The sequence below is a fragment of the Dromaius novaehollandiae genome, chromosome 14 (assembly GCF_036370855.1).
Source record: "Dromaius novaehollandiae isolate bDroNov1 chromosome 14, bDroNov1.hap1, whole genome shotgun sequence".
In the NCBI taxonomy this organism is placed as follows: Eukaryota; Metazoa; Chordata; class Aves; order Casuariiformes; family Dromaiidae; genus Dromaius; species Dromaius novaehollandiae.
Genome location: NC_088111.1, coordinates 8,479,170 through 8,502,234, shown reverse-complemented (window position 1 = coordinate 8,502,234; position 23,065 = coordinate 8,479,170). Strand labels below are relative to the sequence as shown.

Sequence of the window (23,065 nt, the reverse complement as noted above, 5' to 3'; positions counted from 1 at the left end):
GGTGTGGAGGCACAAAATGGAGGGGGTTGCCTCCTGTGAGGAGAGAGGCACAAAATGGAGGCGCGGGCTGGCTGTGAGGTGTGGTGCAGCAAGCGAGAAGGGCTGCGTGCTCAGGCCTGCCGAGGCTGGCTTAAGGTAGAGACTGAGTAAGTGAGTTTCTGTTAACGTGTGTGCGTACAGACACGCATGCAGATTTCATTGCCAGCTCACGCATCACCTTTCATGCCTGCACTTGTGGTGTCTAACCCAAAGCTCCGAAGACCTCAGGAGCACCTCGCGTCATGTTAAGGACTGTGGGAAGGAGAGGACAGGTAGGGGTGACACAATATGCTGAGCTGTAGCAGCAGACCCAAGACCAGACCCAGGCAGTGCCAGCCAGGTCGTAAATGGCTGTAGGAAATGTTTCCAAAGCTGCAGGAGTCTGATTTCTAATTTAATGCAGGTGTTGTGGAAGGGCCAGGACTGGAGATGACCTGCCTCTGTGCAAACATGAGGAAGTGGGGCGAGGAAAGCCCTGGTGTCCGCCGGGCTTCCCAAAGCCCAGGCTGAATAAGGATCAGGCTGTGCATGTCCGGCTGAGGCGTCCAGAATTGGCTAATTCCAGCTTCCTGTTCTGTGGCTGTGAGAACTCAGCTGTGTGCTCAGATACACCATGGAGACTTATGCTCTGTCCATTTGACAGCTTTGACGCAGATGAGAGAGTTTCTGAGAACATCCAGGCAGTACTGAATATATTAAAAGAAAAAAAGGAAAGGCCCCCCCCCCCCCCCCCGGTATATTACAGGTAATGGTGATCAGGACCAGAGGGGGAAATTAATTTATACTACTAAGTTAAAACATGGAAATTTTTCAAATTGGTTGTGTTGATAGTCAAGTTTACTCATTTCTTTCCAAAGAAGTAATAAAACAATAGTGACAGTGGATTTTGGCTTGTGTAGGGATAATCCTTTAGATCTGTGTTAGTTCAGGATGTAATACAACTGAGATCCTGGTCTGTGACTGGATGCCTGTTTACTGCTATAATAAAAATACTCTTGCAAGGGATACATTGTGGAGGCATGGACAGTGGATACTTACTTTAACTGGTGATTGCCAGGAAGGTGTTTACATGCCAAAGTTTCCCTAGGAAGGGAAATTGTGTGTGTAGTGATTGCTAAAATAAAATTTCCCTCAGTGCAGTCTTGTCGGTAACTTGACCCCTTTTTTTGGTGGAAGCATTTGTGAGAATTTACAAAGAGTATGTGATAATAGATTCAATTAGTTTAAATTATTACTTCTTTAATGCCCATATTCACAGGGCAGGAAGAAACTTCGATTGTGGTTCCAATTTCATCCCATCTTCTTAATTGTATGTGCAGTAACACCACACCTTGACATTTGCAAAGTGACATCAGATCACCCTGAGTTCGAAATGTGATTCCCAGCCAATGATTACATAAAATTAAACTGCTGCATAAGTTTAAAAGTTACATTTGAAATTTGACAGAGGATAACCACTACATGAAGAGACAAATAATTAAGAACATCATTAGTGCCTTCCAGTTGGTTAAAAAAAATTAAGTTGGAATAAGAAAGAGTAATATCTTCATCACTGTGTAGCCATACCTTCTGGTTTGTTGACCCTACTCCTAGGTACTATTTTGAGCATTTCCATCAGCTGCATAGTAGCAGACTTAACAAAAAGATAAACTATAAATCACTCTGGGTGTTAGAGCTGACAGCTGTAAATAAATACAGCTGACAGATCAAATAGCTGTTCATTGACAGTATGTGGTCTAAATGTGTTAACGAATGTGTGGACTCAGCAGTTTGGGATTAGTTTAGCAAATAAATCACAAAGTAGTGCTGTGATCCACGAAAAAAGGACAATGCCTGTGTATCCCTAGTATGCATTGTTTGTTAATATTGTAACAGGCCATTGTAGCGCTGTGTGAAAATAAAATGTTGCATCTAGTTGCAGGGGCCCTGCCTCTAAGTGTGAGTATCATTCATCTCTCCCAGATTTGCCCTTAGTGATGTGTCAAGGAATGTGAGCAGATTTTGACTGCTTGGTGAGTAGAGATGATTTAATAATAGATTTATATGCTTGGCAGAATCAGAGGCTTTATAACAGAAGATAGTAATTTTACACTAGTTTTGGTTATAATTAAGGGTACAGCATCACTGAATAGCAATACAAAACTGCTTGCACACCAAACTTGAGATATATATGAAGTTTTCAATGTTTTCATTTGTTTAATGTGTTTAACAAGAATGCCTAGACATGAAAGAAAAGTTGGCAGCGGAGAATGAGAAAGAGGCTAGACAGTTAAAAAGATTTCAGCTCTGAAGATGGACTACAGTAATATGTTAATTATTTCCCTGCTGATCACAGTAAGAAATGAGAGAGAGAATGACATGAAGAATTGTGTCATTTTTTGACATATTGAAGGCACATCATGGTTTTCTGTGCTGGAAGGTTGAATGGGCCACTATTTTTTCTTTTACTTTTTTATTTTAACTATTTACAGACAGGGAAGTGTGGAACCGGATACTATAGGATAAATAATGTGAACTTGAAATGGAGCTCTAGAGACTCGTATTCTTTTTGGAATCACAAGTATTGTATTTTGCAAGAATGCATTTTTATAGTTGTTTTGTCTAGTAAATAATTTTAGGATACAATTTATAAGTGGCAGTTCTTTTCTGAGAACTAGTTGCATCTTTTGCTGCAATTTGTAAGCATAGTTGTCAGTAGTAGCTGATTTCTGAATGCTGTGTCTCATATCAAGTCTTTGTACTGTACTGAGTGCATTTGATTAATGCAGTCTTTATTTTCATCCCATTCATTAAAAATAAAATGATTATAGAGACTGGCTGTTCATTACCTTCAGTGAGCACTCATATCCGTGTGTTAGATGATACGACATGTTGTATACTTCAAATACAGTAAATATCTTTAGTTTTTCCTTCCTCATCAGTCAATAAAGCCCTGCCAAGAGCTTTCTCAGTTACAGATCTCTGCTTGGAAATAATGGGAATTCTGCATACTCAGTGTCTCTAGAATAAGGCTTACTGATGACCTTTTGTTTTAGGCTATGGGTGCAGAGAGGTTTCTCTATCAATGAGCAAATGCAGTTTGAGTTACCACCATCACCTGTTTTAGAGACAAGACCATCAGCATTTGAAAGTAGGATTTAGTTTCAAGGATTCCAGGAAAGTGATAAAATAAATTGATCTGACTTTAAAAGTTTCACCCATTTCAGAAATCAGAAATCCTACAAATCAGTGAGTTTCCCATTACTTAAAATACAAACTCCTGTGGAGAACAGTCATGCCTCAAAATGGCAGCTTTGTACTATAATTTTTTGTTGTTGATAGGTCCTTTTTTCCCAAAGGAAATGCACAGAAAGGTTCCTTTAAGTGCGATACTTTGGATGTTGCAGATAGACTATCTCAGTTAGAACAAGTGGGTGCACCTTATTTAGTGCTCTAGTGTCCTACTATAATATATATTCAATAATCAGCTATAAAGAAACACTTGAGGCATATTTTGAGTTGGTAGTGTTGACCAAGATTATTCTAAAGACATTACATACAAATCTGGTAAAAAAGGCAATGTGTCAGGGCGATTGCTAAGAAATTCTTTCCTAGTCGTCTTGTTCCTTGCCTCTTTATTGTACCTAAGTCTTGTAGTTCGGCTGTATTACAGGAACTTATGATGTGAATAACGGTGATATATTCCTCTTTTGGGGAAACAAAGACAGTTCTGATTCCCTCTAAAATTTGTTATGGACCAGGGCACTGTACAATTCTTCTGTCCACCTACTGTCCAGTGACCTGCTCTAGTAAATGTGTTGCATCTTAGCGGAGAATAACAGAATTTGTACTTTACCTGTAGGTTTCCTTGCCGAAGTCCGTGGTGTGAGGGCTGAGACACTAAGAGGAGATAGAGGTGGGAGTATAGAAGCAGCTGGAAAATTCTTTATTTTACATGCATTTGCTGCCTAATGTAATATGAATAGCGAAGGTCAGGGCACTTAACTGTCAGTGAAATGGAGAATTGTTTGTTACTTACATGTGAACTAGTCCAGGACCCTTCTGTCATCAGGCTGGCTCCATTGCCAAGATCACACTTTATTTCTTGTGAATATCCTGTGACATCCATCTTACGCTATGAACACCTCTATGGGCCAGATCCTCAGCTTGTGTAAATCCGAGTAGCTCTTGTTTAAGTCATTGAAACTCCAGTGATTTATGCCACGTGAGCATATTTCTTAAGGCTGAGAAATATTTTATTAATCAAATTCAAGGTTCATTTTTTATCAGTTTATGTTAGTATTATTTTTGCACAATAAGAAGAAAAATATGTGATGACCTTACTAAATGCTCACATTTGTACCAAGTGTCCAAGTGTGCAAACAAGTAAATGAAGCTGCCTGAAAACGTTTTGAAATGGGACAAAAATTCTGTTTTCAACCATCAGCTGTTAAGAATTTGGGGTTAATCTATGTATGTTTGTTTAAAAGGCATTCAGTGGTTTTTGGCTGGTGCTCCCTTACTCTTCTCCCAAAGGAGATGCCTGCAGAGAACGGATAAAGGTAAAAAGATGGATCATTATAGAATTTGTAGTGGTGCTGCTGCCTAGGCTGTTTTGGATGATGAAACTCCAGGAACTTCTTTTCACAATGCGTAAATCAGAGATTTAATTTATTTAAACGCTTGTGCTTCAATGATGAACACATTTCAGGCCGACAGGAATTTTTCAATTACTGTTATTTTAGACCTGCAAAATACAGGTTGGGAGAGAGCAAAGGGCCCAGCTTATCGAAGCGTTAGCCATTTGAACTCTGTCTTTGTGACTTTGTTGCTGTGCAAGATATATAGTCCCTCCTTTGAGTGCACTCAGATTCTTTAGTCTTTTCCCCAGCAACAGCTGGTTATGTCATAAACAGTTCAGGTCTTTTTTGGTGCTCTTCTCCATTATTATTGGTATTTGCAGAGACTTACGAGAAGAAAAAATGCAGTTCCTTTTAAACATACCATTTGCAGCAAAGGAAGAGACAGATTGAAACTGCAGCAACTATAAAGCATTCTTTCCTTTACTGAGATGTTTTGTATTGGATTCCGGTGAAGTGCCAAAATTGTGACTGACGCTAGAGCTTGGTTCCAGTCTTGTACTGATTTTAAAGGTAAGGCTCTCTTAGTACCGAAAGAAAGGTAAACCCGTACAGTTCAAGACGTGTATATATGAACTGCAGTTTAGAGCACTTATTAATGCTGTGAAAGGAAATGAATATATAAATACTCCATCAGAGTATCAGAGCATCTTTTATAATGACTGAATTATTGTTTGTTGATTTAAAAAAATAAAACACATTTCTTCAGCATCCCCAGAGATAAATGCTTTTTGTGAAGGACATTTTTTAATATAGCAGACGCAGCCTGTAAATACCTAGTGGAATATGCTAGCACTTTGTCAACATGCATTTCTATAAGTTTTTCCTCTCTGTTGAGAAGCCTAGAAACAGTCACCAAGGGGAAGGTGTTTTGCTTCCCCTCTGATTTTTTTAAAGCCTCACAGTTGTCTGAAGCCTCAAGCCCATATAGGTTTTCTTTTTAATTTTGTTTTCTGAAGGAGAGCTTAGAGTTTTTTTCTTGTTCTCTTAATTGGTTAATGTAATAATCAGTTTGAAGCTGCAAGAGGCTCATGCAGAAACCATTTCTAAAGCAAAGCCTATGACTGCTTTTCTCTTGAAAGACTGAAATTTTATCCTCATCTACTTCCCAGCTATAGCTGAGCCCTTAGACTTTGACTAAGAGCTGAATGCCTGAGAACTTCAAGCTTAATCCAGCTAGACTTCTGTAGACAGAACTTCCACTGATTTCAAAAGATGAGCTGTATATGAAGCTCTAGTAAGATCAAGATCTTTGAGAGATTAACACTTTTAGTTTAAGAATTCACACATTTCAGCTTAGTGGTGAGAAAAATAGACACATGCTACAGCATATGATTAATTTTTATTGGATATTTTCAAGGGAAGTGTCTGCTGAAGTAGAGTTTAGAACATTGTAAATGGTCCACACAATGAAAAAATCATTAAGCAGCATTTCAATATGTTGCTAAAGCAGTGAACAAGTAACAGACACTGTCAAATAAATAAATAAGGGACTCCTGATTTTCAAAGTTTTAGAGTTTCTCTTGCAGATTCATCCCAGTTTTATCTTGTTTGTTCCCTCTGCACCTCTAAGACTGCACCAGTTCCTGGAATTCTGCAAAAGATAAGAGAATATTTACAGTAGAAATAGTAATTTAAGAGGATTGGAAATAAAAGATTAGTGGCTTATCAAGAGATTTAGAATAGGAATGAACACAAAGCAGTTTGCTGACAGATGACCAAAGGGGAAGAAACATATATGAAAGAAAGACATTGCTCACGCTTCCCGCTCTAAACAATAGATGGAAAAGTAGTGCTTTGCTAACATTTGTAAGGAACAGTAAGATGCCCGTGGTAGTTTTAGCCTACTCCGCTTAATAGTGATCTTGGGCAAAAATAATGGAATGGCTAATACGGAATTTGTGAAAGAAGAAATTAAGGACTTATAAGAATTAAAAGTGACTCTGTGTTTTATAAGCTGTTCATAGTGCTTCAGCAGTTGAGAATTGTCGACTTAGAGCATAATCAATGTTTTGGAGCCAAAAATGTTTTGGAGTTTCAAGTAGTATGGCATTCAAGCACTGTGTTGTACACTAGGACACTGCTTTTTAGAAGATCTTCTAGTTGTTTGGTTTGTGTGAGTTAGAGTATCTGCTCAGTCCCATCACCGGAGAATTTTATTGGTACAGAGGTTGCTTCATACATCATGTGTTTTTATCCTGGCATAAAATATCCTTTTCCTAAGGAACTGAATTTAATACCTTCCAAAGAAACAGAAGAGTTCAGTCCTCCCCCTCGCACAGTGAGCTAGGGTATCTGCACACCAGTACATCCCCTTTATGCTCTTCCCTACACCCCTTTCATGCTCTTCTCCTCTACAGCCTGCTTCTCATGAGAGAAGTCGCCATTGTCTCCAAGCCTTTTTATGTGTGTGTGTGCGTGTAAATGGAATTATGAAATCAGGAGGTTTCTGCTGCCCTGAGCAGCCATTAAATCACATTAGCATTTCAATGGAGTTGGTGCAATATGATGTGTCCTAAAACAACCATTGCTTCCTGTCAGATCCTTAACCCAGCACTGGAGATAATAGCATCCAACCACATACACAAAGCCTTTTGTGGTATCTCGTGCCTGGGATAATGATACTTGATCATTCTTTCTTCTGTATTATGCAAAACATATACTGGATTACATGCGTCTGAGCCTTGCATATGGGGTATGATTTCACTGCTACTAGTGGAATTTCTGTTGGGAGATCCTGCTGTAAATCAGCCGATGTGTGTGACAACGTGGTGATCCTGCTACATAGAGCTGGTTCTTTTGTTCTTGGTTTTGCATTTGTGTATTACTAGTGAGGCTGGTGCTGCTTTACACCAGAGGAAATGGAAGGAGAAATAGGCTACTGTTCCTTGTGAAACAACAGGAAATTTGTGAGTGAGTGAGCAGCAATGAGAAGGTTCCTTAGGACAGCCTGGGTAGGCTTTTTTGTTTTGTTGTTAACCTGCTTGTGCACAAGGAGTTGCAGGGATGAACCTGTAAGATCAGGGACCACTTCTCCCTTCACACAGGTTGCTACTGCAGGGGTTTCAGCAAATACTGGAGTTAAATTAGTGTACAATCAACATAAAAGAGAAGAGAATCACCCGTTATTTACAACACAACCTGAGGAGCATTATGGTATCTATAAATAAGTTAATACCTTCAGCCCCAATTTTACCATCCCCGTCATGATCTGCAGCTGCCAAGAGGGTCTTAGTTTCTGAACTGGTCAATACTCTGGCTCCACATTCAAACCTCTGAAGAAAATATCTAGAAGAAAGCACCTTTGGTTATGATTTTCATAGAATAATATTCTTTTATGCTGGCTGCATAATTAAACTGCTCTTCTTAAAGAAATTATTTACTCCGGTAGCGAAGTCCTCCAAAGGTTGCTTTGTTTGACAAACTAAATCTTCATTATATACATTTCTGCTTTGTAAGTGCAGTCCTGATACGTTTGATTCTGCCCACTACCAAAATGTAGCCCTATGAGTTATGTTTTTGCTGTAATGGGCATTAAAGTCAGTTACTTAATAATACGGTTCATATAAATTATTAAATAATTTGTATTATTTAATACACCATTTTACACCATTCACAATCTACTGAAGGTTTGGTCATGTGTTTAACATAACTTGCGCTCACCTTTACAATACAGTTTTGAAAACTGTTGATTTTTTGATAGCTAGTAGTTAAAGCAACACAGAAAATCCTTACTTGAGCTCATCTTCCTCAATAAAGCCACTTTGATCATTGTCGAGAATCCGGAAGATCTCCTTGAGCTGACTGCTACTCTTTTTAGACATCCCACTGATCTGAAAGAATTTTTTGGGACTAAAGGAATCTGGAGCTGAAAATAAATTAATAAATAAATTAACCCCAGACCACTGCATTCACTGTTCCTGAATGGTCTGAGGATATTGCTTTGTCACATTTTAGTTGTTCTAAATATGAAAGGTAGGTAAAGGCTGTCAAAGAATGAATTTTATCATACTATTCCACACCTTCGTAAACGTCAAAAAAAATTATATGGTTGTAAGTTACAGACTCAAACTACTGACAATACGAAAGAGTCATGAACAAATATACTGAAGCAGCTAGGTAAAGAGACAACACAAATTGGTTTCCAGTATGCACCTGTTCAGTACTCCTTTGGGACTGAGTTAAACTTGCCACGTATCTCACAAAATAACAGATTTTTAGAGTTTTAATTGTTTTCTCACCTTGGCAGTCCCGCAGAGCAGCAGCAATATCAGAAGGGCTTAGAATGTCCGTGATGCTCATTTTAAATCTATTCAAAATAGGATATGACAAACTCATGAAATGCAAATGCATTTTAAAATAAATTGTTTTTTCAAAGCTTCAAAGAATATTGTAGTAATTGGTTAGCAAGACTCCTGAAGGTAGACAAATCCAATTAGTCAAACTGACATTGCTGCTATTTCTAAACAAATTATAATACTTAGCACATTATTTCCTTAAAAAGAGCAGTGCTGAAATAGCTTTTTAATGAGTTTGATTATGTAAATGATGTTGTGAGTTGGTGACCAATTTTTTATCTATTACCTGCTTCCTATTTAAGTAGAGCAGATTTTTTAGACTCTATGCAACAGTTAATCCAGTCATTAGTCTTACTGGAATGCATGGCATTTGGCAATACAGATAAGAAGATACGCAGTGGGAAAAAGAAAGTCAAGAAGGTTTGCTTTTGTTTTCTCCCCCAACAACTCCGAAGAATAAAAAGAAAACTGATACTTATCTACATAAGGTCCATCCATATGTAATTCCAGCAGTTAAAATCTTAGAACAATGGTTATTGTACTTACTACTGGTACAGCCCTGCACAGTAATTTCATCTAATTAATCCCTGGTCAGCTGCTCACCTTTGTGGTTTTCTCAGCTAGGTAAAGGAAAAATAGCTGAGGAGATACCAGGCAAAATAGTAATGTTGGCTATGGCTTGCCACTCTGGCTTATAAAGGATTCAAAAGGTGACAATAACCACTACTTAGGTTACTGTTTCATGGATCAAATGTTTGATTTGAGACCTAGCTCAAATTTCTTCCCTAACTAATTAAACTTTTCTTGCTATTTGTATGCTAAGATAATATGGACAAGAACAACAGTTTTTTTAAATAAATCCACTTGTGCTTAATTAAGTACAGCTCTGCCATTAAAGCATACCTGTTTAAAGCTTTTCAGTTAACCCCTGGACTTCAAAGTCACTCACTGGAAGCAGTCCAAATCCTTATGCAAAGAAACTAGTTTGGCTTCCCTGAGCCTGTTGATCCTTTGGGGTTTATAGAGAACTTGGAGACGAAAGATCCGAGGTGACAGTATGTCATTCTGACGAAGATAACTTGTCACTAAGATAGAGGAAAGCATGGCATCATTTGGGGTGATCTTTCTGCAGCAAGCTTCATTTTGCATTTCCTAACCATTTGCAAAATTACAGTCCTATCCCTGATCAGGGATGGAACAGAAACCAATGCCTTTAGTGAGAGCAAAACTCAGAAACTAGGTAAAGCTAAGTAAGATAATCTTGTTAACTGTATTGCTTGAAAGATTACATATACTCAGATGGCCTGCTTAATCTATTTTGAATATTTTAAGTTACTTGAAATCAATAATAAACTTACTTGTAGGAATAATACTTTCTAGTGTGGAGATAGATTTATATACATGTTACAACATGCATACATACAGTTTCTTTCCTTAATGTGAAATTAAAATTGCAGCTATGCCTTAGTGGATTTTTTTTATATATTTCATGAGCATTAATTTTAGAAAGAAACCTAAAATTGAGTTCAACAGATTAGAGGTTGTCCTTCTCAGACAAAAATCAACTTCCATCTTTAAGGTGATTCACGTGGACAAGATTCTGGGATGAAGACCCAGTAAGAGAATTTAAAAACACATTCATATTTTGATTAGAGTTTATTGTATAACAGTCTGTTAGGGTATGTAAAGTAATGTCCTCGTAATATGTGAACATTGTTTTTTTTTAATTAATGGAAATGGCATGTTATGCTGAACAAGGAGTATTTTTTCTGGAAGCGGAAGTTACAAATATGTGTCGGCATAGAGTAGTAATACGTTTAAGTTTCATTTTTTTCTTACGTTGGTATAGTGGACTTCAGTGGATTTACTCCTGGTTTGCTTAATATTAGTGAGAAAAGTATTGACCATAGCAATTGCTCCATAGCACCTGTGTATCTGAATTAGGATAAAGAAATAAAAGGTGAAATTAATGTAAAAAGCAGAAGATCTGGTCACAGCTCTTCTAATGCTCTTTCTGCTTATCCTCTTTGTTCAGCACTGTATATTCATATTCTTTCGTACCTAAGATTTGCATGATATTACAATCTGTCAGGGAGTGGAGTGCATATACTGTGCTTTCTACAGAATCATCCTGAAATTGTTCTCATCCTTGTAGATAGATTTTTACATTTCATTGTGAATTTTCTCCTTTATGATCATCTCAAGTTCACATGAAACCTTACAGAAGGCTTTCTTACTGGTTCTTGACATTTTTTACTGCCAAAATGTTTCTACACAGAAGGGTTTTCTTAGATCTCCGTGATAGTGCCATCTCAAGGGCCATTTCAAGGGCCATTGATGTTACTGAGAACAGAATTTTACTTTTGCTCCTACACACTGCTTGGTGAACTGCTTGCTTTGTTTCAGTATTTGATTTGTCATACAACACTAATTATTAAAAGCTAATGACAATGAGGAAATTTAAATCATACAGGGAAAATGGCAAGATCAAGGTGGGCATATAAGATGCAAACTCAAAACAGCCTGCAACTAATAGAGACGTATTAAAATATAAGGACCTAATGCTCAAGAACAACATCTGGCGATCTCGTAAGCTCTGACTTCTTGGGAACATAGGGTTCGGAACAGTTTTTACTTGTGGCAAAGTATTCAGCAGCAGTAAAGTAAATGGAATGAATGTTATAGTAAAATAATGATCTCAAATAAAAGTACACTAATAACTGCAATAGGTTCACTATCAACACTTACGAAGGATTCTTTTAATGTTTGAAATTCAATACTGACATCAAAAGTGAGGCTGATCCTGGCTGAAAGATGGTTTACAAAAGCCTAAAAGAGCTGAATTTCAGAATCAAGTTGATGTCATTGTATAATGATACAGGTGAGAATCTAAGGTTACTTGTATTTATTTATTTATTAATGCCACTTCATCTGAAGTACAGGTTTCTCTTCTCTACAATTAAAGTGAAATAATCCAGGATGAGTATATTATATAAAGTGATATTTTAACTAGATAATCTACTTCACAGCTAAATTATCTGTTTGTTTTCCTTACTTCTGGGGTATACGTTAACTCAGGTGATTACAGCTCTAGAGGTGCAAAAACTGTGACCTCCAAAAGAACTTTAGAAATTTTCTAAAAGATAGTATGAAGGCAATGTAATGCTCTAGAGAAAATACCTAATAATTCAGCCAGAAGAACAACAGCTAGGTAACAGGCAGTTTATACCAGTGCAAAATGTGGTACCAAATCAGAGTATTGTACAGTTTCCAGGAATATTTAGCACTTGTTCCAAGAAAAATTATTATTTGGATTTTTCTTTTTTTGTTTACTAGGGATGTTTGAAAGTGCCATTGAATTTTTCTTCTGAAGAATTATATACTTGCATAATTTTCCTTCTGTTGTTTTCCAGCACATTCAAGAATATTAAAGCTACTTTTCTGGTTTCAGACTTCCAGAATTGAACTGGAAAACGTAGTTCTGAGAAACACAGAACATTCATACTGATAAGTTCTTGCTAGGACTTTTCTACTTTTCACCTTGAAATAAATCTCTTTTCTGTGAAATCTGACAAGAAACTTTAAGAGAGAACTATTTTCAAATCAAGTACCTTTAACTTCTCTAATAAACAGAGGAAAATTGTGTATTGATAAATCATTGACAGGTTGTGGACTCTTCTTGTGCTCTTTGTGTTTTGTTTGGTATAGAGTTAATTAGTAGTGACAATCAACCAAAGACATGACTTCAAGCACATGCAAATGAAACTTCAGCAGTAGCCTCAGGTGAGACCAGAGGAAAGGTGTTAACCTGAGACCAACTACAATAGTGTAAAGAGATGCTGTAGCTGCTGTTCTAAAAACCATACAATTCTGTCTTTCAACTGTGTTAGTATCAGGGCTAGAACCATTGTATCATGATCCTCGATAACAGATTCTGCCTTTGTAATGAGTCTGGAAGTGACTAAAATAGGAATTATATCCTGCCACTTCACCTGTCTCTCAAGGGACACACTTTAGTCATATAGAAATAATTACAGAATCGAATTCGAATGGTTGCTTGGGCAATACTCTTTATCGTGCTTAACAGAGAGGTTTAAGGACAAATGATTTAATGTTTGATTTTTCTGTACTGCACATTATTACAATGAAGGGTGAAAACAGTGAATTTCAGGCATCAAAACCCTAAGTGACGAAGCTTTCTCTCCTTGCAGCAAGTAGGTATGGGATATTGCCCAGAGCATGGAGCGGACATCTGGACTGTAGAAACCATGAAATACAGGATACATCCTGCAGCACTGAGGGACTGGAGCTAAACAAAGACAGGTACTTCTCTTTTGTGTTAGGAGAGATGTCTTGTATGCTTTCCCCAGGCTAAGTTATATCCTTATCATGCCACGTAAATGAGATTTATTTGTCAAAGAAAATGATAGCAGAATAGACTGACATAACTTATTAATAGCATAACTAATTCAAAGAGATTTTTCTGATCAGAGTGCTTTTTCGCTTAAAAAGTTGTCCTGAAAGATGATTTTGCTAAGTCTCTGCTAGCATTTGATATGCTGTATGTTTGTCTTTAAATGCACTAGCAAGTGCTTCCATGACCCAGTAACACAGTCTTCTGATTCTGACTCTACACATAATTGTCCAAGATGTTTCTGGCTGCTGTCAGCATGCTAGATAGCATAAGATGGAGGGATCTTTGCAAGTCCAAATCCTTCAAGTTTTCTCTGTATTTTAAGAAAAACTTTGCCATAAGGTTACAGGATGTGAAAGAATTTGTATGCTGCCTTTTGTGATGTGTGAAAGATAGGTACAGTGGCACTCTACTGTTACCAAAGGCTTTTTACACATGGCTGCATTTCACGATGATCCACAGTGTAGGAAGCCACAGTAAAATAAAACAAATAGCACTGAAGTCATTCCAACTGTTTCCATATTTACTGCCTGCCCTCATTGAAGTCAGTGGGATTTCTGCCATTGATTTCATCAGTAGGAGGATGTGAAGTATGAAGTAAAAAATACTCTATGATTGGAGTTAACCTTATCATAAGTAACCATCGAAAGTCACTTATTTAACAAAATGGCCGCCTAAATAAAGGAGAAGCAGGTGTCTAGATTCAGCAAAGCATTTAAAACATTTGCATAAAGCCTTTTACAAAATTTCATGGAAGTTAAAGTCAACAACATAGTTATGGACTCTGGTGGGAAGGGTTGGATAGGAACATTTGCTGAATATGGGCTGTGGTCTCAGGCCTGCATACTTCTCTTTCTAGAAACGCTCTCTTCACTTTAAGGAAGTTTTATGAGAATGCGTGTATATGATCATGCAGAGTTCCTCCCAGCTGTGGCTTCACAGGCACAATTGGAAGAGCTTTCCTAAAGCACAAAGCAGTTACAGACATTTCACAGTACCTGGCAGCCTCTGTGAGTGAGAGACAGAGAGTGACAGAAAGAGAGTTTATTCTTGTAGACACGGATAGCACTTTCTCCACTGATCTGCTCAGTGATAATGCTGAAAGAAGGAAAGGTCTAAAAACCTTTCTAGACCTTCTTAACTTGCTGGAATGGTCAGCTGAAGCTGATACCAGATCTATCTTGTCATTAATTTTTTAATGTCCTTCATGGAATGGTAAGTGGTGAAATTGTCTTAGATTTGTATAGACCTAGCAGGATAATCAGTGTGGAAGTAAGTGTGGTTCAATAAAGGAATTGTCTGCTAACTCAAAAATGATCTGAGCTCTCTGTGCCTTTCTCTCTCTATTAGCCATTAATGCCGATAGAGTGCTTTGAGATCTACAGGTCACCCATACTGCATACCAAAAATATAAAACAATGTTTGCTGAGATATATTGTATTTTCTGACAATAATGATAGCTTTTAGCTCTGCGATCATACTGCAGTTATTAATTCCTCAGAATTTTCCTTTGTTTATTGCTCTCCTGAAATGACACTGAAATCATATGTATGGATTTGGTTGATGGATAATTCTATTTCAGTGTTCAGGGAAGTTCCACAAAATTAGCACCCAGTTCATTCATTAGAGTTAATGGAAAGACATCTTTTGGCTAATGTATAAGGCGTGAAACACATTATTGAGTGTTCCTAAAAGGCATATAGATTGCTTTAATTTTCTGCAATGATGATGATTTCCCCAACATTATATTGATACTAATTGTTTTCTTCCTTCTCAAGAATGTCTGTCCTGAATGTGTTATGGATCAGTCAGTATCACTAGAGCATTGACAGATAATTTTGAGATGAAGATTTTTAATCTGTAAATATGTGAGACAGTCATATAATTTTCTGCAAGATTAATGCCCAAGAACTTAAAAAAAAAAAAAAAAAAGCATAAAGACTGCAGTGTCAGGTTAGGTCATGTTAGCAATTAGTTCATCAATGCAACCTTAATTTATTGCTGTGTGTGTTTATATTATGATACCATCTTAATGACATCATCACGCTATTATTTTTCGACCAGAACTCTAGCTTAGTCAGTGCATAAGTTGGATGAGGTTCAGTTAACGATCAACTATTCAAAATTTTGCATTCCCCTCATTCCTTGTTTCCTGCTTGTTATTCTAATCTGTCTCTAAAGAAAAAGTGACTAATTTGTTGAATTTTTTTTTATGGTGCTCTTCACTTCACTACTGTTGCCTCACAAACATTTATGCATTTATTTTTACAGTGCCGTGAGGTGCGGACATTATGTTATCCTCAGTTTAGAGATGGAGAAAGGCGAAAGAATATTGATTAAATTGGGACAGTATGCCCCCGTTTCCTAATATGAAGCACCAGGGACTTGATTTTTCCAAATGCTTTTAACCCAGTATATCCAAAGCACAGATTCCCTTGCTTTCAGGTGCACTTGTTAGGGCTGGGAAAACACAGTTTCCAATTAGGCTTCCAGGCAAAATAAGCAATTTATAATTCTGTTAACAATTAATACTCTTTACGTTAATCTTGCAAGAAATCATTTTGGCATAGATAGTGTTGATGTGATTAAGACATGCTCTCTGTATGCAGACCTGCAAGTCTCTGACTGACAGAGAGAGGAAGTGCTGGCTCCTGGCTCCCACCCCTGTGCAGGTGGACCCCTGTCTTGCTCCTTTGTTTCTCTGTGTCATGATGTGTAACTTGCCAGGTACAGCTGGTATGCTCGAGACGTAATCCACTGACCAACCTGTCCAGCACAAGGAGTCAGGGCATAGGAAAGGGCCCTGCACCTTGCATTTGCCACTAAAGGGAAATCAGTGTCCAAAGCGGGCTCACCAAAAGGCATATTCCCCAGTTGCAACACAGCATCACTGATCTGCCTCTGACCTGGCAGCCATGTCCTGTCCTTCCTGCTCCCAGGATCTAAGGCACGGTGTCTCATCCTTTGGAAAACAAAATTTTAGTGATCTGTGGTCATGGATAATTTAATCTGTCAATATTGATTCATAAACAGAAGTGAACAATAGGGATACTAGAACTATTCTGACTTGGCTGGGTTCAAACAGATAAAATACTGTTTAAACTTCTTGTAAGTGGAACAATAGTGCCATCAGGTGGGCAGGCAGGTGAGTGATTCCTTGGAGAATTCATAGAACATCCTGTTATGTGTATTTTGAATGCATTGCAATATCAGTAATATGGGTTCATCTTGGATCCAGTTGTTTTATGTTAAAACTAACAAGTCAATTAGCACTAGGTCCTGCCATCCATATAGGCTACGTCATCACTGTGGGGTGTAGAGGCCTACCAATCTTAATCAGTGTATAAAATGTAATCCATTGCATAAAGAATGACATAAAAACTTACAGAGCATTAAGTACACATTTTACTTATACAAGTATAATTTCACTGCTACCTGTTACCATGATCAGGTTTTATACCGTGATACTTTATTCAAGATTTTTACAGCAGGTGCTAGCTATTACGCAAATATTGAAAATAAATGGCCCACAGAAATGCTTTTAATTTCTCCTTCTCTTTATATTTTTACTAGAATCTCTAAAGTCCAAAATTCAGATGAGCAGAGTGGCTTCCAGTTTAATCTTCCAGTGATATAGAGACGTTCCGCTTAGAACATTGAAGAATATGATTCAAGTAGTGCGTTGCACTACTTCAGACATTTTCTAACAATATGAAGTCACTTGCCAGCATTTGTTCATGATCTTTCAGGGTACAGAATGTATAAATAAATAGTAGACTCACAGTAAGAAAGATTTTTTACAGTACAGATAGTTTGGTCTTTATCTTAAATGCTTTTTAAGATTTGACCAGGGCTTGAAACTCTGAAAAAGAAAGAGAAGAATAGTAAAATTGGACCACATTTTTAATATCACAGTCAAAATAGTATTTTAATTTTTAGAGTTAAAATGGGAAACAAATGGTATTTTGTCCAATAATCATTTCTTGAAGTTTAGTGCATTCTATGCTGATAATAACGGATACTTAAAAGAAGTGTTGCATTTAAGTATTCACGTTGTATCAATAGTTCAAAAGTAAAAATCAGTGAAATGATATACTAAAATTTCCTAAATATATAAATTTTGATTCCAGTCCTGAAAAATCTCTGTAGATAAAAACTGGGCTGACTACTGATTGCCCAGGGCAGAATATAGACAGGCTCCTGTGTTAGGCCTTTTCTACAATAGGGAGCAGAGCTGAGCACCTCAGAATTGGATCCATAACAGCCAGCCTGTGGAGCGGGGCAGCTGTCTAGAGCTAGACACTAGGAAATGCCAAGGGCAAAAAATTACTCCATTTCATAAAAGGAATCTTACCATCCACTCCAATTTTACCGTCTCCATCACTGTCACCTGCTGCCAGGAATGCCTTGGTCTCAGCATCAGTCAGAGCTCTGGCACTGGCAGAGAAGTTCTTCAGGAAGAGTCTGTTAAAGATGAGAGGACAAATTAGCAAGAAATATTCAGTACTAGAAGCATTTAGAGTTTGTTACTGATAATAGCTTTAAAATTCCAAGCTTAATTCAATCTTTGAGACTATATCAAAACCTCTTTGTGAAATCCTGTTGAATTCAGTGACAAAACTTCCTTCTACTTCAGTGAGAACAAGACTAAGAAAGAAAGAGGTTGTTGCATCATAATATGTAAAAATCCCTTGATGACATTTTGGCTTCACTGGACTGAATAGGTAAAATTAAAACTGATTCTCTAGTAGCAAGATTCCTCTTCCCTCTTCCTTATCTTCCTTCGTCTCTCCTAAGATGTAGGTTCTTCATAAGAGTGGCAAGAATTTAGCTAGCCTTACTTTTTAACTTCCAAGTCAGATGAATACGATCTGGGAGGTAGAATTCAGGAGGCAGGAACCAGATGAGAGAACGATAGCCCTTTGAACTCAGTCTAGTAAAAACCTTGCGATAATAAAAAGCAAACTCTAGCAGAGCTGCTATTTTTGTCTTTACAGTCTGTCACTTATCCATACATGAAATAAGTATTTTCAGTGCTATTGAAGTTTTTTCTCCTTGTGATCCACCTTTTCCTTCATTATTTGTCTTGCAACCTCTTTAGCACAAGCACAGAAAAAAAATTGAATTTGTTCTAGAATCCAAAGAGACAGAGAGAAAGGGAGTATTTCTCATCTTATCCTGCAGACATTTTGAGACAGTAGAATGAAAGCCTGTTGGTAAATCCTTTCTTTTTTTTTCTTTTTTGGATTTACTTACTTCAATTCATCTTCCTCAATAAAGCCGCTCCTGTCCTGATCAAGAATTCCAAAGACTTTGGCCAGCTGATCTTTGGACTTGGAATTAAGACCCACTTTGACAAAGAAAGTTCTGTAATTGAAGGAATCTGCAGCTGAAATAAATAAGCAAGAGGCGATGAAGAAAAGTAGTTAGAGATCTGGCACCAAAAAATAAGCTTTTTCTGCATAAAGGAACAAAGTGCTCTGCAGCACAGCGAGAGTCATTACAAACTCCATTCAACAATCTTTTGTTTTCCTCAATTTACTTCAGGTTAGTAGGATATTTCCATTAATGGTCTCTCAAACCTAGGAAGAAAAATATCGACTATGGTCTTCATCATGTAGGAGCATTAAATTTATCAGTAGATACTTCATTCAAACATCAACTCACAGAACTTGGTGATGGAAATCCTGCTTGCATTGAAATCAGTAGGGGTTTTATCATTAGTCTCCAAGTAAACCAGGATTTCATCCTCTCTTTTTTTGTACTTAAAATTGCTAAAACGGACAAGTGATGATAGGGTCTGTACCTTGGTCGGCACAGATTAAAGCTTGCATCTGTTCCATTCCCTTGTCTCCTTTTTCTCTCTTGGGTAAAACAATTAAAGCTGTAGTTTGCAAACGAACATAACAACAACATCTTACCATATACTCTGGAGATGGAAAAAGATGTTACATAATCTCATTCATCCCTTCAGCTTTTTCTGTTTCCATTGGAATTGGGGACTTGGGGTAGCGAGGAAAGAGGAATTTGATAGATAAACTGAAAAGCCGAGAAGTTTTCAAAAGGTAAATGTTACCTTGGCAGCTTTGTAGGCCAGCAGCAATTTCAGCATCTGTCAGGATACCAGCAAGAGCCATGTCCAAGCTGCTGTAAAATAGAAAATAATACTGGATGGAGTTAATAAAAACAGTGATAAATATGGATACTATATGGAACTATGGGGGGTTGATGCTATGGTGGGAGATGTAGCAGCAGCTGTAAACAATGATCCAGCAGATCCACTGCATATTGATCTTGCTTTATCAGCCTTTGATGCTGCCTGATGAGGGCGGCCACGTTTGGTTAGTGGGGGCAGTCGCAACATATGTCCCACTGCTAAAGGGAAGCCAAGGGAGCTGCCCTGCAGGAGCACTGACTCTTCCATCCTTTTCTTCAGACACATGTAGTGGATCGGCTTTGCTGTTATCTCTGGTTAAGGATTTTGGGTGCACAGACTGAGGACAAAACCAAAATAGAACTGCACTGCGTTTTGGGATCCTTGGTTATTTCCATGCTTTTTTTTTTTTTTTTTTGAGTGGATTGATGTGATAACTACAGAAGCTCCCAGAGGAAAGATTCAACTCACCTTGTTGCTTTGTTTTCCCCAAGCCAAGAACAGAAAAAATTATAAAAGATCTACAGAGTCCTCTTGACTTAATTCTTTCTTAAATGACAGAGATAATGACTTATATAGACCTTGGTTAAGTCCTCCCGACCTTTTACAGAAGCCCTGGAGCCACGTGATGGCTCAGACACCCTAGAGGATAAGTTACTGTAGCTGACAAGACCTGCTAGCTAATCAGATTGATATTTATATCTCAAAGGAATGTGCATGGTGTTTTAGACAATATATAAGGTTTAGTGCCATACAAAGTAAATCCTCTCAACTTGGGCCTATTTTTAGTCTAGCAAGTGATATTTGAGCTGTGGATGAAAAAGTTTTATAGATTTTTTATTGCTTAAATGCTAAGTACAAATAGACATCTTCATGGTGGACTTTGACTTCTGATGGCCCAATCCTGATAGCAATTACCCATGAAGTGTACTCCTGTAATCTCCCTAGTAGCATTCAAGTGATAGTAATATTGGTGATATGTGTGACAGATATACCTGACATACAAGTAGAATCTCACATAGATAAAACTTTTCATTTTGAATGATCCCAAATCATTTTTAATAAGCTGATATGCAGGGTTCAGTTCTTCAGTTACTGAAATACATACTTGAGAATATAAAAATTGAATAGCAAAAGACATTTGCTCAGGATTAATTCCCTACATGATGCACATTTTAAATAGTAACAGTAGTAAATGTGTCCGTTTATATAATGAAGGCTGTCAGTTGTTCAGCAGCACGCAGCATTACGCACCAATTAAAGGTAAGGCAAGGAGTGAAACCGAGCAGTGAAATCAGTGATACTTGTTTTCCTCTTTTCTGTATTGAAAAGCTAAACTTCTGTGAGGATTCGAGCAATGACTAAGCACAAGCAGCAGCTTTTCTCTTTGCAAGGTATTAATAGGACCCTCAGCTTGGCTATCTCATGAAATCTGTAGGAACTTAATGGCTTTGAACTGAATGGCTGAAACTGGCCAATGTAAAAAAAAAAAAAAGCAGGAGAACATTTTGAACCCACATATATGTACACATCCATGGAATATGATAGTAGGTCTAAATGATATTTGAGTAATGCCATTACATTTAAAATAAAGTCCAACACTTGGTCAATGTAATATAAATCTGCTGTCTTTTCTCTCAAAAATTGTATACATCAAAATACAGACAAAACTTCATCTTGCATGCCTTAGTTTTTCTTGATCATTTCTTCAAGTGTTGCTTAAGAGAAGAACTAATTGTATTATTCTAAACCTCTGTCATATGGTAAATTGAACACTGTTAAAACAAAGCTTTGTGGGCTTTGTAAAAGCAACCAGGAAAGTTACTTTTAAAGGCATTTTATCCTGAACTGATGGGTATATAAACTTAATGATCCAATCAGTCTTCCCATCTGGAAATCTAGCTTTGTCTCTGTTTCAGATTCCTACGAAATAATTGAGAATATTGCCTGGTATCAGAGAGGATCTGATAATTGTGCCAGGATTTAATGAACATTCAAGAAATAACTCCTTGTCAGAAGACCACATTTATCGTTAATGCTTCAAATGTTGGGCATTTATGTGGCTAACCAGAGCTTGCCTGTAGATGGCACCAAAGACAATCAAGTCCAGCCGTGAGATCTGTCTGGGGACTATTTAGGATGAGAGAGAACCGAAGAACAAAAGTGAGAACAGGTCCAGGGGATGTCCAGGGGACTTTTTTTTTTAATAATAATGAGGAAGAATGGATTACTTCAGCTAGATATGGAAAACAGATTTTCCTGTGTTTATGCTGGCTAAATGTTACAGTCTCTCAGGGAGATCATTGCAAATATGAGGTCAGTTTGTTCTTTAAGCCCAGGAGTTAGTACAGAAAGTTAGTGTCTGGGAAATACCCGCTGATGAATATCTAGATTTGATGAAACCAAAGCAATTCCTTTTGAGTCAGATATTTGTACATTCTTAATTTGACATAAATTTCCATTTGAACTGTAGGGTCAATAGTGTCTTTGTAACTCCAGGGGAAGTCATTGTCTAAGGGCACCTTCTCTTCATATTGTAATTGATGTGGTAAGCTGATTGATATACAGAAGCTGCTGTTTTCTTGTTTTCTTGAGTGTAGGACACATTGATGAGCAAATCCAAAGTTACTGAGTATCCCAGTCGATAGACAGTTTGCTCTGTAGGCCTTTAAGTCCATACTGATGTAATGTCATCTCTGTGCTTTCAAGCAAAAGTAATGTGGAAATGCAGAGAGTTTCATCAAATGAGAGACTTAAAATTAATTCAGATTCCACAGCATCTACTTACTAAAATGTTTTAAAGTATACAAACGACTAAGAGTGAAAACATTAGGTATATCTCTGTTTGGGGATTTAATCAAGATGTATCTATTTCAGTAACCCATTCCAGGAAATCAATCCTGCCTTGGCCCTTCTGCCCACACTGTTTGTGTGAAGAGCTTCAGCCGTCTCTGATGATGCTGCATCAAAGATTTTCCACATGGGCTGGCTGCTAACTCAAAGAAGAAACTTTACCAGTCTGCCTGTAATGAATGTTCTGACATCCCCTTGCCCTTTCTCTGCTCTCTCACTCTTCTTATTAGAAGATGAATGCCAGATTTTGAAGAGTTAGAGAGCTGAAATTGAATTTGAAGTTTATAAGTGGCTCAAGGTTGGGATTTCTACAGGAACATAAAGGTATCTATTCTATTGAATATCAGGAGATTTTATCTTCTCATGCATCATCCTGCTCTTTCATCCTTTCTTTAGCAGGACAAACCAAAATTTTGGGTTGAGAGACATGATGGATTCAATAGCTGGAGCAGTAGTTTGGGTTTGGGATGTTGGGTTCAAGGCCTGGGCCTGCTATATCCTTTGTGGAAGAGCTTGTGTTTGACAGTTTCTTTGTGTTCAGTTCCCACTATGCAGGGTTCATAGTAAATCTTTATTTCAGAAGAAGTGTTGGAAAGATTAGAGATTAAACTGCTCACATAGGCTAATGAAGAGCCTGTTTATGCATCTGAGGTATGTGTGAGAACTTACAATCTCTGGGCTCTGTGGA

The 23,065-nt window shown here is 37.5% G+C and overlaps 2 protein-coding genes and 1 long non-coding RNA gene across 4 annotated transcripts in view; 1 reads left to right on the top strand and 2 right to left on the bottom strand.

The window, feature by feature from the left end:
- Window positions 1-23,065, top strand: part of LOC112992845 (uncharacterized) — a 63,727-nt gene that overhangs the window by 1,503 nt on the left and 39,159 nt on the right. For both annotated transcript variants that reach the window (XR_003261621.2, XR_003261620.2), the window contains exon 2: window positions 13,168-13,279. This is a non-coding gene — a long non-coding RNA (uncharacterized LOC112992845). The remainder of the gene's footprint in view (window positions 1-13,167; window positions 13,280-23,065) is intronic.
- Window positions 6,031-8,960, bottom strand: LOC112992843 (parvalbumin, thymic CPV3). The gene is made up of 4 exons (XM_026116117.2): window positions 8,900-8,960; window positions 8,394-8,526; window positions 7,837-7,946; window positions 6,031-6,252 (listed from the first exon to the last, which is right to left on the bottom strand). Exons 1-4 carry the CDS (start codon window positions 8,958-8,960, stop codon window positions 6,227-6,229), a joined length of 330 nt encoding a protein of 109 aa, XP_025971902.1. The 3' UTR covers window positions 6,031-6,226.
- Window positions 16,871-19,525, bottom strand: LOC112992844 (parvalbumin beta-like). The gene is made up of 4 exons (XM_026116119.2): window positions 19,447-19,525; window positions 18,627-18,759; window positions 17,725-17,834; window positions 16,871-17,232 (listed from the first exon to the last, which is right to left on the bottom strand). The coding sequence occupies exons 1-4, from the start codon at window positions 19,505-19,507 to the stop codon at window positions 17,207-17,209; spliced, it is 330 nt and encodes a 109-aa protein (XP_025971904.2). The 5' UTR covers window positions 19,508-19,525; the 3' UTR covers window positions 16,871-17,206.